At 38.5% G+C, this 14,699-nt stretch overlaps 1 protein-coding gene across 6 annotated transcripts in view; it reads right to left on the reverse strand.

The window, feature by feature from the left end:
- GRIA4 (glutamate ionotropic receptor AMPA type subunit 4) overlaps window positions 1–14,699 on the reverse strand; it is a 233,476-nt gene that overhangs the window by 155,361 nt on the left and 63,416 nt on the right. For all 6 annotated transcript variants that reach the window (XM_075742298.1, XM_075742295.1, XM_075742294.1 and 3 more), the window contains exon 3: window positions 4,179–4,418. In XM_075742298.1, coding sequence (XP_075598413.1) covers window positions 4,179–4,418 — 240 coding nt within the window. The remainder of the gene's footprint in view (window positions 1–4,178; window positions 4,419–14,699) is intronic.

Raw genomic sequence — 14,699 nt, forward strand, 5'->3', positions numbered from 1 at the left:
AATGAAATTTATCTTGTGCACAGCAAGCTGATTTTCCTCACCTGCAACCATGACTGAGTTGGTTTAATGAACAATATGCAATTACAAGGAGCAAAGGGAAAAAAAAAAAAGCATCAACAAGGTACATAAACAGGCTCACATACGATGTCTAATTTCTAGAGAACTATAACTATTTTACAGTCCTCGCCTCTGGTGAGCCAACTGCTAGGCCAGCTGGTAGCTCTACCCCTCCTGCTACTGCTCTTTAGTCACAGTCAGGGACTGAAAACTCTTGCTGGGAAACACGGTTGAATTCAAATGGCTGCTGAATTTTTGTGAATGCAGTTTCCAGCCTGATGACTGCCATCCTCCCTGGTGTCTCACGCTGCTCTGCAGCCCCTCTACCGCTCTCCACCCTGGGACCCCTTAGCTCTGGGTAATCCCTGCAGTTTTACTAGCAACTTCAGCCATTTCAGCTCTCAGTAAGGCTGCACACAATGTGCAAGACTAACACTGACCTCTTGTATGCTCAATTCTTGCACCTCTTGATTCTATATTGGATATTGTGAAAAATTTCTCCACCACAAGGGTTGTCAAGCACTAGAACAGGCTGCCCAGGGAAGTGGTAGAGTCACCATCCCTGGAGGTATTTAAAAGATGGGTAGATCTGGTGCTTGGTTTAGTGGGGACTTAGCAGTGTTAGGTTAACAATTGGACTCAATGATCTTAAAGGTCCTTCCCAACTTAAATGATTCTATGATTCTATTCTTAAACAGCTTCTCACACCTCACACAAACTTCTCCAGCCTTCTGTGGTTTCAAGGTCCAACTTTTGCTTTCTGGTGATAGAAAATATCATTGTGAACTAACAAAATCATACTGTCGGCATACCTATGCTAGGTCAAAAATCCCATGGATTTGCAGATGCATAGCTCCACTTGATTCTCTGCCTCTTTTTAGAAGAAATACCTCTCAATCACAACAACACATAGAAACTAAATGTTCTTCTGCTCTACCCATTTGATTCTTTGACTTAAGTCCCTTTAGAGGTGGCATCAAATATCAACTGAGCACTTCACCCCTGCTGGGCTTCCCTTTCCTCTGGATATCTGAAGGAGGCATGGTTTTCATTTCAGCCCTTTGCCACTACGCTTTGCATAACTCAGGTAAGTGTTCTTCAGCCTGCTTTTTCCCTGTCCTGTCTGTGTTCCTGGTGCTTTGCTGTTAATATTAATTGTATGAAGCACTGGGTCACAATTAAACCTTTTTATGGAAGGAGGGTAAGAGAAAGGAGAATGTATTGAAACAAAAGGACCCTTGAGGCTTTAGCCTTCTGTGTCACTCTTTACTTGCTCACTTTCCCTGTTAAATAATGAGCTGAATTTTCCTTCAACTTTCTCTTACCATCTAATGTCTTTTGCAAACCCTGTTCTCCTTTCCTGTAATGTCCCCTGCTAGATCCAATTCATTTTGTATCTTTGCCATTCTTCCTAGTATCTTCATCCTGTCACAGGACAGTGATTTTCCAGACTGCAAGTTTGGCAGAACATCAGAAAAGAAAATTTAACATAATAGCTGAAGCCATCACTTGAGCAGAGTTTGTGAGCTCCAAGACTATTCCATGGTGTAAACCCAAGTGCAGTATGTGGGAATGACTTGGAGAGATGCAGCAAGAGTGCATTCCTGACCAGAACTGAAATGCTAACATAGATGCCCTCAGTAGCAAAGACAGAGGGGTTCTGCAGGGAACTGAGGGGCTATCAAAGAGATCAATGGAGTGATACAGCAGAGAAACTTACCTAAATAATAGGATTTAATTGTTCACCCCCTAAGAGCGAGTAGCAATTGAGCCACATGCAACAGAACCAAGAAGCAAGCAGGATGGAAAGGCCAAGAAAGCAGGTCTGAAAACAGCGCACATTTACCCACCACAGCACCTCACCACTGCTGCTGAGGGTTTACGTAAGTTTATTGTCATACCGCCTTCTGCCAAGGACTTCTGCCTATAATACCGATAGCTGCTAAATGCTGCTTTCTTCACAAATGTCTACTGTGTCTGGCTTGAATTTATGCTTATTGCTTACCTTCCCCCATAAGAGTTTATTTATAGCTTCCTGGTTAAGCTGCAAAGCTCAACTCGCAGGCCCAGTATCAAACCCAAAAGGCTAAGGGGGTTCCCCTTCCTTCAGTTTGGTTGGGTGGGGCTGCTCAGAGAGACAGGGAAACATCTAGCATGTAAAGGAAGGTTCTTTGACAAAAATCTGGACAAGGTTAAGTTCTGGCCTCACTGACAGAGACCCTATGACTCAACATCAATGATTATTTTTTTTCCAGTTACACTGATAGTAAGAGATGATACTTTTTTCTTACGATTAAACATTCCACATTAAAAATTTCTGTTGTGGAATGGTAGTGAAAATTATTCAGCAATGATATATCTTTACAGTCATCTTAATACCTAAAGATACATTGAATCTTATCGTCTCTTGCATTAAACTGAGTCACAAGATGTATTCAGAATTTGAGACACTATCCAACACAGCACCCCCTGCATCCAAGCTGGCAAATGTCATCTCTTTATCAAAGACACACCGATGAGTTCAGAGTTGCTGAGTTCAGTATCATAAGAATCGTTTATTAACCACACTGTAATAGATGATGTTCTGAAACTGCCCTTGATGTGATATTGCATGCTTAAAAATGATGTCTCAATCTAATTAAGCATGTGAATTTAGATGAGAAAGATGACTGCAGGTTGTGCACTTCTTCTCTTAACAATATGTTGAACTTGTAGGATCACATCTGCAATTATATGCTTGTTTTCTTGTTACCCATTACTATGTTTTGAGTAGGAATACTTTTAAATTCGCTAATGTTTTCTTTTTCCAGTTATCTAACACATTCTATAATGCTTCCCAGAACTTCCCTTGTGGGTCCAAGAAACATAGAAAAAATTCTTTATTTAAAAAACCCTCAACAATTATGGAACAATACAAACCCTTTCATTTTGTTCCATTACTCATTTTGATTTAAATTCAGGTATTTAGGCATCACATCAAGCTAAAACTCACTAAAATTTAGTGCTTGTATATATGAGAAAATTGACTTCTATAGCCATAATCAAATAATTAAACAGATTTAGTTAGGTCAGTATAATTCCCTATTTCTACTGCAGAGTAATTATACTGGAATAAAGCCACTTTAATTCCAGAATAGACTGTCCACATGGGGAGCTATATTGAAACAGCTGTAGTAAAATAATTATTTGACTACAGCTATGCCGCTTACTTCCCCCCGAAAGCAAGCCATCAACATAAAAATCTTGCCTCTTTCACAGAAGCTCAGCCATGTTGGCTCAGTCCTATTCCATAAACAAAGGCAAAGGGCTTTGCCAGCAGAATGAGCACACGATGTGGAGAACGGGAGATTTTACTTCTCGATTCAGGACTGAGTGGTGAGGTGTAGTGATGCACTTGGAGTTTTTTACGACTTAAAAGGTTCTGAGATGCTCTGGGATGTGGAATGGAGAACGTGGATAAAAAGTGTAGGCTTTTATGCGATGCACTATGTATTTTATAGAAGTGGACTATATTATAGTCCATCACAGAGGTAACTCCAAATGAAAGGAGTGGAAGATGGGCAACTGCAGCACTCTCTCCCTCTGCTGCCCGTAGATACCTCTCGCCTGGCAGGTATTGCCTCTTACCTCCACTTCTCTGCCGCAGTCTGAGGGCTTCACACTGAGAGAGCCTCTCTCTGCCTTGACCTTCCCGAGCATGGAAGCCTCAAGGGGCTCGCTCACAACTCACCTGCCACCAGGGCAAGTGCAGAGAAGTGGCTGGTCCTCTCTACTTCTTTGTACTGCTCTCAGTTATGAAGTGAGTTGAAGAGTGAACAGAGCTGTAAAATTCTGCTTATCAAACTGTGTCTTTGTTTCACTAACATTAGTTAAAATGTTTTAGTATTCTAGACTTAAAGCACAGGCTTTGACTAGTCAATTGCATACTATGTGCAGCCAATATCCAATATTTGCAGATGAAGGAATTCTTCCTTCAGCCACACAGCCACTCAGTCAGAGGTATTTCACCTCAAAGGCCCTTTAAAATTTGACTCCCCAAGCTCTCAATATGATATAAAAACGCACAGTTCTTGCAAAAGTCATTTGAACTAAAAAGATAAGAAAGCTGGGTCACAACTCACCTCGATCTGTGTCATACAGGAAGACAAAGCGGTTCCATTCATAATGATCCAGCAAGCTCAGGAGGGCTCCCCGCAGAGATGGCCGCAGCTGCAGCACAAACTGACTCTCACCCTCCGTGGGGAAACTCGGTGTAATGAGGGAGATGTGCAAGGCGCTGCAGAATGAGGTCAAGGTATGTACTGATCTCTTATCATATAGTCCAAAAATGGCAAAAACTCCTCTAGAATACTGGGAGCAAACTGGAAGAAAAAAAAAAAACAATACAGAGTTCAGCTAGTGACAAAATCTGTAAACATGTACTTACACATTCCAACATCCTCAAATTTTTAATTTGAAGATATACATTTCTGCCTGTATTTATACACAATTGTCACATGTGTTTCGTTCTGGAAACCAATAAATAAATCTTAAATAAGATTTTGTCACTTTTGGATCCTATTCATAGAACATTATATTATCTGTAGTGTTTTTACTCTAAAATAAAATATAAAATAAATAACGTATTTTTGCAAACCAGTGAAAAGTCAACATACGTTGTTTTAACCATAGCTCTGCATATTATCAGGCATTGATCATTTCCATTACCTTAAACAGAAAAGCGTTCACATTTTAAAATGTGAAAATTATCACAAAAATGTTACCAACCTCGTAAGTGAAATTTGGACATTTTGCATCGTAACAATGTAGAAGCTTCACTCCCTTTTAAGCAGGGAGCCCTTGTGCTATATTAAAACTCTACTACAGACACCGAGTAAAAACCTGCTTCATGAATAATCTCCTTGACTTTAAGAAAGCAGTTGAAGGAAAACATAGTAAGTCAATGTGAGCAGACTTTTGCCCCAAACCTTTTATTTCTACTCTGTGTCAACCTCAAAATCAGAAAACAAATGACCTGAACATATATTCTAAGTTTTGATTTGCTCTTGGACTCATTTAAGACATAGAGAAAGACTTTTATTGATTTCAGCAGACTGGGTAAGGGCTTTACTGATCTATGCACATAAAAGCAGGCATAACGGTATTTTCTTGAGGAAATACTGCCTTTCTAGCAACTCATAAAGGGCCCAATGAAAAAATCCCACCTTTTCTGAAGTACAAACCAACTTACTAGAACTGTGAGATCATTAATAGTGTTACCTATTCCAGAATCACATAAAATGGAGAAAGGAACAGTCAGTTATGGGATCATATTATCCATTTTCTCCTAAGTATATATTTCCTATGCTCTCCTGTTCCAGATCCTCCCTCCTCACAACCCATTCTTACATATAGCCTAAACATGGGAAAACCAAAGTCACACCGTTGTAACTAGATGGTGGCCTCCTTTCTTCTAGCCTGGAGGTCACAGTCATCCTGTGAGAGCAGCAGTCAGGGTACAGTGTACACACTTAGAAAATGGGCTGATTCAAACCACTTCACTTTTATTCTTTCATAATACATTTACTACATAAAGAGCAAAAAATACAAATCGCGCATTTTTCTCCTTAGACTTGAGTGGTTTATCCAGTTCTGATGCCAGAACTGGAAAAGTGGCTTGAGGGCAGTTCTGTGATTTTATGTGCTGCCCCACTGTTACAGCCCTAACCTAAGGATTTTCATAGCCAGATTATATATAAATTAATATTTTCAAAAAGGTTTCTTCCTTCCCCTAAGTACCCCTTCAATATGTTGATACGTAGCTCTTACAAACCCTCTTAGTGTTTTCTTTGCTGGACCACACTACATACGTTCTCCTAGACCCATCAAATGACTGGCTTGCCATTCCACTAATCATCCTAAAAAGTGTTGTTCTGTGCTTTCCCAGTTTCATGTTTAGAATTTCAGTTGAAGGCTTTCTGCTTCTTTTTATATTACCACCCCATCTCTACTGTAAAATACTTCTGCTGACATATCCTAAGATCACATTGCATTTTTCTAAATCTGCTGATTTATCATCTCAGGATAAAAATTCTGCTCCTTCTTCCTTATGAGCCATTTCCAAATGATGAGTTTCTGCTTATAGCATAATATTTTTATTAGTCACTGTTATTCATTTTTCATTATGTCACATCTATTACTGTACTCCTCAAAATTATTTACTTCCACAGTTACATTCTTAGCCTGCTCTGAAGTTCTATTGATGTCTGTATGTGTCCCACCAGCAAGTTCCATCAAGGTACTCTGACTTTTATCCCTGTGTCTACCGTAAAATCAGTCTCTTTCTTAGTATCTTCCACCTAGAGCTATGCTTCTCCAGCCTGATACCTCCCCTCCTACCAGCATTTGTGGCCATCTTCCCCTTAGTTTCATGCCTATCTTCTAACTCTCCTATTTTACTTCATTCTCTTGGCAACTGGAAGATATGGATTAATCCCATACCTTCTACCTTAATAACTTCTTGTTGTATTTTATGCCATTTTCTGTCTATAGACATATTTTAAAGCTTTCTTTCTATCAAAATCTGTTCTATACCTTTACTGTCTATTGATGTTAAGCTGCTACGTCCATGGGTGCCAGATTCTATGCCCCCTTTAAAAAGAGATATTATGTTTCCTATTCACTGATGATATGTATCACAACTCATTTAAGAGCTCAACTAAGAAGCATTTGTTTTTGCATGTGTCCTTCAGCAAACCAATTATTTAAGAATCATGGAAGAAAGAGGTGATTTCCCTATTCCCATTAGCCATCATGCCTCTTTTAAGGTCAACGTCTTTCCTGAGTGAAAATCAGTGCGAAGTATCTATTAGTTTTACGTCTCTAACCAGATTTTCCTGGTTTTCTGTCCCATCATCAATATATAACAGCTTCAATAAATTTCCTATTTCCTGTCTTTGTATTTAAAGATGTAAATGACCTACTATTATTTTACTGTTCTTTGCAAGTTTCAGTTTTCACTGGCAGCCCTAACTTAGGCTCTCATTTATGCAACAAATGTCCTCTATACCTCCTGATTTCTTCAACGCAATCTTTCTTACTAATAACCCTTTCTAAAAACTTGTTTCTTACATCTTTCTTGCATAATCATTCATTCAGTTCTGGAGTCATATCCTGCACGTTACTTTCCCCTGCAAAGGGATTTCTCAGTGTTTTAGAAGTGTGGCTGTGAGGAAATGGCGGGCCTTCTCTATTTTTAAACACAGTCCAGTTAACTTTGCCAACTGAAATAGTTGAATGTAAACCTTGTGTACATAAGCGGTAGTTACTTAATGTGTTTTCTGTTTAGAGGAAATCCTTGTTAAGGCCCTGCATTGCCTCACTTTGCAGTTTTACATGAGCAAAGGGTACTTTTTGTAACACAGTCCATACAGTAGGATTCTACATGATGAAAAATTCAAGAAATCAATGTCAAGTTGTGAAATTGTACACTTAGTGGAGTTAAAGCCCAAATTCATTCTCAGGATGGAGAAAAAAAAAAGAGAGAAAAAAAACCAACTTAAAATTTCATTAAATAACATGATGTGACCCTAAAATACTTTTAACTAAAAATAACATAATAATAATTCTTTGTGGTTTCAAAGCAAACTATCCTTGCCACAGCCTAGATCCAAATGCAATAAAACATCTGACTATCATTAAAGTCTTGAAATAACCAATCCAAGAAAACTACTTGAGATCAAGACTGGGAAGTTACTGAATAGTGTCCTTCTTTGCTCCTTCATAAGAAAACATGCTAAGATGAAGGTTTCGAGAATTTTTTCTTACTCACTTCCATACCCATAGAGAGGAAAAATGCCTGTGACACTATGGAGATTAGGCTTAAACATATGCAGAGATGCTGCAACGTTCCTGAATCAATTTTAGAGTAATCAGCAGCGACCACAAAAAATCAGCAAAGCCATGAGGATTTGCATTCTGACTCACTACTGTTCTCAGAAAATGCCTCCAGGCAAACATGACTACCTGGATTTCCCAATTCTTTATCTGTTTCTTTTACATTTCTACAGACATTTTACTTATTATAAATGGACTAAATTATGCTTGGTAAAACACAGTCTTACATTAGCATTCTAAGAAACTTTTGTTCCAGATTTTTTCCCCCCATAAATATAAAGCAGTGACAAAAACACTTTTATAAGCATACTTTGAAATATATTGAATAATAATTTGTCTTTAAACCAGACACCTCTTCGTAGCTGACAACTTAATTCCAGTATTACACATATGATTTTCTCCTGCAAATTTTGCAATGCCATTGGTCTCACCAAACATAAGATGAATGTGGAGGTCAGACTCCAGAGAAGACATTGCAATGCACCTTAAATAGCCACAATAATGTCATTGTAGTAGCTGCAATATGAATTATATATGTTCTGTTCTAGCAGATTGAACTATGTGATAGTACTATCACTTTAAAAGACTATATGACTCTTGGGACCTTCAGTTAAAAAATCATAATGCCAAAATAGCAAAAATCGTATGCTGCAGGATTTACTGAGACACACAATCAAGCCACATGCGATCTTAGTTCTCTGTGAAAGAAAGACTTCTCAAATTCCCTGTTGTTATTCTAAAGACAAGTCCCACACTTTAAACACAAATCTTTTCTTAAAAAACAAAAAGCAAAAAATCCTAACTTCTTGTTGTTCACTGATTTCCAGATGTTATGCCCATATAGTTTAAATCCTCTAAACAGGCACAGGGGAAGTCAGAATTCAAAATACAGCTGTAAGCATAACCATGAAAATGACACAGAAGAGGTCAAGCAAAAGTTTGTGAGAAATGTGTATGTACAAATACACATATCTGCACACACATTTACATGATATCAGTCTTGTGTTATTATTTAGTTTCACCCAAAAGTTTTATAATTTCTTAAAGAGAAAAATAAAACACTACCCTAACAATATATTTACAAAATGAAATCTGGTAAGTAGAGCACAGCTGGTCTGCCAACAGCACTAGTTTTGCTCAGCAGCCTATATGGTACTTACACCATATAGGTAGAAATCTGGAAGGCCCACAGTCTAACACCAAAGTAACATGGTAGATCATGACTCACAGACCTTGAGTCTTCCAGGACACAAGCTCTGGAACAAGCATTTTTAAAATGCTTCTCCAGGTTTTAGGCTCCTGCGTGGGAAGCCCTGGCACAGCTGGCTGTTACAGATATATTGACAGGCCCACTGATCTGCCATAAACTCACAAACTGTAGAAGCTCCAAAACTGAAAGATTCAAAGCAGTTTGCGTTACGGAAGTTTTCCAGATATGAGCACAGTCTTTCATTGTTGTCTCTTCATTTCGTCCTATGCTTTGGAGAGCCAAATAGGGATTGGGGATTGTGGTCAGTCCATAACAACTTGTCTCTGCAGCTTCTTTCTCCTCACGCTGTTCCCCTAATCCAGCGTGGGGTCCCCCACCAGAAACAGTCCTTCACAAACTACTCCAACGTGAGTCCTTCCCATGGGCTGCAATTCTTCATGAACTGCTCCAGCATGGGTCCCTTCCACAGGGTGCAGTCCTTCAGAAACAGACTGCTCCAGCGTGGGTCCCCCGCGGGATCACAAGTCCTGCCACTAAGCCTGCTCCCGCGTGGGCTCCACTGCACGGGCCACAGCTCCTGCCAGAGGCCTGCAGGCTGTCTACAGGCTGCAGCTTTCTTAAGGGCACATCTACCTGCTGCAGCATGGTGTCCTCCATGGGCTGTAGGGTGGCTATCTGTTCCACCATGGTCCTCCATGGGATTCAGGGGGACAGCCTGTGTCACCACAGGCTGTAGGAAATCTCTGCTCCAGCACCTGCAGCGCCTCCTCCCCCTCCTTCTTCACCAACCTTGGTGTTTGCAAGGTTTTTTCTCTTACATTTTCTCACTCCTCTCTCTCACTGCTCCTATACAGTGTTTTTTACCCTTTCTTAAATATGTTATCACAGAGACACCACAGCATCACTGATGGGCTCAGCTCCAGGTAGCGGTGGGCCTGTTTTGGAGCTGGCTGAAAATTGACTCTGTCCAACATGGGGGTGGCCCCTGGTGTCTTCTCACAGAAGCCACCCCTGCAGCCTCCCCACAACCAAAACCCGTCAACAGAAAGCCAATACACCTGGTAAGCTCCAGACAGCAATAACTTTAAAAAATATATATAAGGAGTTACATTTCCTTGTCACCACAATAGTACATGAAGGCTTTCATTTGAGGTGTGCCTGCAATGCTGTCAGTGATCCATGTCCTCACGGATCAGTGTCATATACTCCCTATTTTGTTCAGCTGCTGTGCACCTGCATTTGCCAGCACTGATGTAAAAGTACTAGGCAAATTTTCCCAACCTAAAGAACACCTTCGAAGAGGAACAGCCTAGCCATATGGAGATGCAAGCTCTACAAGTGAGATGAAGCACAGAAGGGAGAATCATTTAATCTAAATAAGGACCTGCCTCCCAAGGTCAAATGATTTATCAGGTTATATGCGTGAAAGCTCCAACACTTGAGATGAGATTAAGTATTTCTAAATAGTATTAGTATTAGATTAGTATTTCTAAAACAGCTTTGAGATTAGAGTTTCCTGTTAAAATGTCAAAACATGTTTCTGTTAATTTTGTACAGAACGTCCCAACACTCACTTTGTGCTCCTCCTCCTGATCACTCCATTGACCTTCACCTCCTGGGAGAGGACGCAAGGCCAGTCAGGGCTCTAGGATTACAAGATAAGTGTTCTAAATTCATTCCGTGTAGTTTTCAATCATCTTGCACCCAAATCCAGTACAAATTTGATACAAATATGCTCTTCCTCTGCATTCTGTTTGAGACTGCTGACTTTATACTAAATTATGCTGTTGCATTAAGAAAAATTCCCAGCACTGAGACCAACTTAATGATGTACCTTCATGAATTAAATCACTGATATAAGATGACAGATAGGATTATAAAAGAGAAAACAATGTTACATAAAGTGAGTAGATGAAAAACATTATAGATGTATTAGGATCAGTTTACTACTATCTTAAGAATTGTCTCAAGTAGAACAGGAAATTTCTAAATACTGCTATCCAAAAAAGGGGAAAACGGAAACAAGGAGTTTCTTACAAATTGCATGGTTAGATTTTTTGTGTCTAATGAAACAAGCACCCATCACAACTTTAATAATTTTCTATTTATAGACTTTGTATCCTCTAAATCATCATCTACCTTTGCCTTTTGAGCAAAAACTTTTTCAAGCAAAAGAATTATCTTCTCCTGTGTCCAGAAGGCATGCATCACACTTTGGGTAGCGTCATGCCTCCAGCATTGTAACTGGAAATAATATCACAGCACTACTTTACCTAAATCAGTTTATTGCTATGCAATTCAATACAGTATTAATGATGGAGGTGAACAAAAAGAGACTAAATTAACATTTTTTTCAGTAAAAATAAAATTGAATCACGAATACTACCGTCTCAAATATTTATTCCACTCAAACATTTATCTTCCTGTAATGTAACTGCATAATGAAAAGTCTGGTATGTTGAGCACTGAGCCTCTGAAACTAAATTCATAGTATGGAGCAAATCACTTCACATTCCCATGTCTCAGTTCTCAATGTTTCAACTGTCTGGTCTATTTTGGAGTATAAGCACTTGACAGGAAGGCCAGTCTTCTATTAGATGTTTGTGAAAAGTTTAGTACAATGGTGCAACTGTCTCAGCTGTGGCTTCTGAGTGCTACCCCAATGTGTATAAACGTTACACCTAATGGACCTTTATCTTGCAATTCTATAGTAAATTCTGGAACCCTAAAAACATGTAACCACTTGTCCTAAAGGTCAGTGTGTTTAGTTGCATGCATAGAACTAAGTATGTGCTAAAGAGTATGCAGGAGTATTTTTCTGGAGATCAACGGAGGCACAGAAAATTCACGAGGCAAAGAAAATTCATGAGTGTCCTTTACATTTAACCCACAGCAAAGGGTTACTTCTAGTACTCTGTAAGTGACTTGCCAGCTCATTTAAAAATACTCTCCTAGGAACAATGAAAACCTTGGTTTAATGTGCTAGATCAAATGGTAATTTGGGAAATGCAGTTTTGTTTGTGCAACTGCAGATGTGAGAACATATTGCAAAGCAAGATACAAACTTGTTACATTTTTTAATTAATAATTAAATTTCCAGAAACAATTTTTGTGAATTGTCTCTAAAAGACTATTTCTGCTCAAAGTCAATTCCTGAAACAACAGCAGAAAGTGATAGAGCATTTCTTGCCTACTGAATGGAAAATGGAATTGAATTAGCTTAATTAACATGCACAGTATTTTCTTCCTTTAAAATCAATTTGAACATTGTAATATAGTATTTTGTGCGCAATGTCTTATACCAGATCACTAAGTTACAGAACATTAACTTTAGAAGATTACCCTGAGAGGTGCCCAAAATAACAGAAAAGTGAGGGCCACAGAGACAAGACAAGATTGACTTGCAGATCCAACTGCTGAACTCTTCTCCATGCTTCATATGGAGCAAGCTTTACTCTTCAGAAAATAATACATCGATTAAAGCTTCCTCCAAGTCAATCCCAAAAGAATTTGTGAGAGGAGCGTGAGTGTCTTTGTATGTGTATGTGCACGCAGGGAGAGTGGACTGTCTCATCTAATTCTTATCACCTGAAAGTTAGGTTTTTAAATTCTTTTATTTTTTCCCCTGTCTCAAAACCAGAAAAAGGTATATTCAGAAGACATATTCAGAAGACAGATCATCTCACCTTAAGATGGATGATAAATTTACTGATTCATCCACTACAGGTACATATCTCTTTTGGCTGTAAAAGGAGACTATGCAGCTATGAAAGACTTGGCACCTACATTTAGATAGCTACATTTAAAAATTGTTTTAAAAAAATCTCACTTTAGGAAATGGACCTCTGCATTTTTCTCCCCTGTCCATCTCTAGATTCAATGCAATTTGGAGCTGCCCTTCTCTGAGACTCTTCTCATACAATGGGCACAGATCCCTTCAAGCCAGGGGCTGCAGGTACTTCTCAGATACAGACCATGTATATCTATTTTCCTGAAAAGAGCTGACAACTCTCATTTCTTGATGGAGGACACAAAATAACTTGGCCTTTCATAAATTTCGATGAGAAAAACTACTTTAATCTTTAAGTACTTTCTGTCTGAAAAACTTCTGCACCACTAAAGTATTTTACTTTCATTAATATATAATTCCAAATAATTTAAATCCAATGGAACATTTTTACACAACAAGAAAACATTTTCCACTGGGTTTATTTATAAAAATTTCTCTTTCCGCTGTGCCTTGGCTAATCTCTTTGATAGAACTCCCCTCATGAATTTCACATTTGCTGAATGCTAACAAATCTTTTCTCATTTTTAAAAGTACTTTACAGCTCTCTCTGCAATAAATTATCCAGTCTTTGTGCCTTTGTCCTCCAGTCCTGTGCACTCCATGGATCTGGTATTTATAGCCGTCTGGCAATGCACATACACGTGCATTTCCCTAACTCTGCCAAAACGTTCTCTTTGAATGCTCTCCCATAGAGAATCCACATGCAGCATCTACCTTTCATAGTCATATGAATGAGAACCCACATTGGTACAGAAGTTCTTTTTTGGCTGGTTTTAAAAAAAACTGATAAAAATATCAGCACCACGTGAGACTGCCAGACTTTTCAAATCCATAGAAGTTTTGAAAATGTTAAACACAAAGGATTTGGTAGAAAGTTCCCATGAAGCTGGCAAGTCTTCCAAGGACAAAATGTCTATGGTTATTCCTGTTTTTTTTTTTCTTTCCTCCTTCAAGATAGTAGCTCTTAGAAAGGCATAACAGATTGCGTGGAAATTGGACTGGATTACAGTAAAAAACTGGTTTATGGAATCAATGGTAAAACTCTGAATTGCTTAATTGAGGTTAACATTTCAACTCAGGTACTGAGGTGCTGGCTAGAGATCTTGCAAAACCCTATCACCTCTTCAGTTTGCGAGCTGAGGGAAAGCTTATCCTCATTAGATTAATATCTAGAGAAATCATGGTTTATAACTTATCTAGATCGCCTGTGTGATTAAACATTTTTTGCTTCCGTGATTAAACACTTACTGCTTTACTTGGACTGATTCATTGCCTTATGAGACATATTATTTCTTTCAGTTCAAATTTGAACATCATCCAAACATTCCCTCTTAGAGAAAACAAATTTCTTTGCAGCTTGTTCTTTCCCCCTAAATATAAGATTTTATAAAACCTGCCCCCATAACGCACTTTAATGAAACAGAACAAAAAGAAGTCTGAATTTTGTTTTAAGAAGTAATCCTTTGATGGCCCAATTCTCCGCAACATTAGCTTTCTTTTTTTTTTTTTTTTTAATCTTAAAAAGGGAGAAAATAGGCACATTTAAACAGACATTTTCTTTCCAGAAGAAAAAGAACTGAAAAAAAAAATCAGTACAATTTTAAATGGGAGGGTAAGTTATAAAATGTGCTGTTCATTACATAAAAATAGCTTTTTATACATAGCTATGTAATCACAGATTTTTCTTATGCAAAAGAAGAACTATTTGTAGTTTTCAGAAAAAAATAGCAACAATAATGTTTTTCTTCATTTTGGAGAAATACATGT

This window comes from Balearica regulorum, chromosome 1 (assembly GCF_011004875.1).
Source record: "Balearica regulorum gibbericeps isolate bBalReg1 chromosome 1, bBalReg1.pri, whole genome shotgun sequence".
Taxonomy (NCBI): domain Eukaryota; kingdom Metazoa; phylum Chordata; class Aves; order Gruiformes; family Gruidae; genus Balearica; species Balearica regulorum.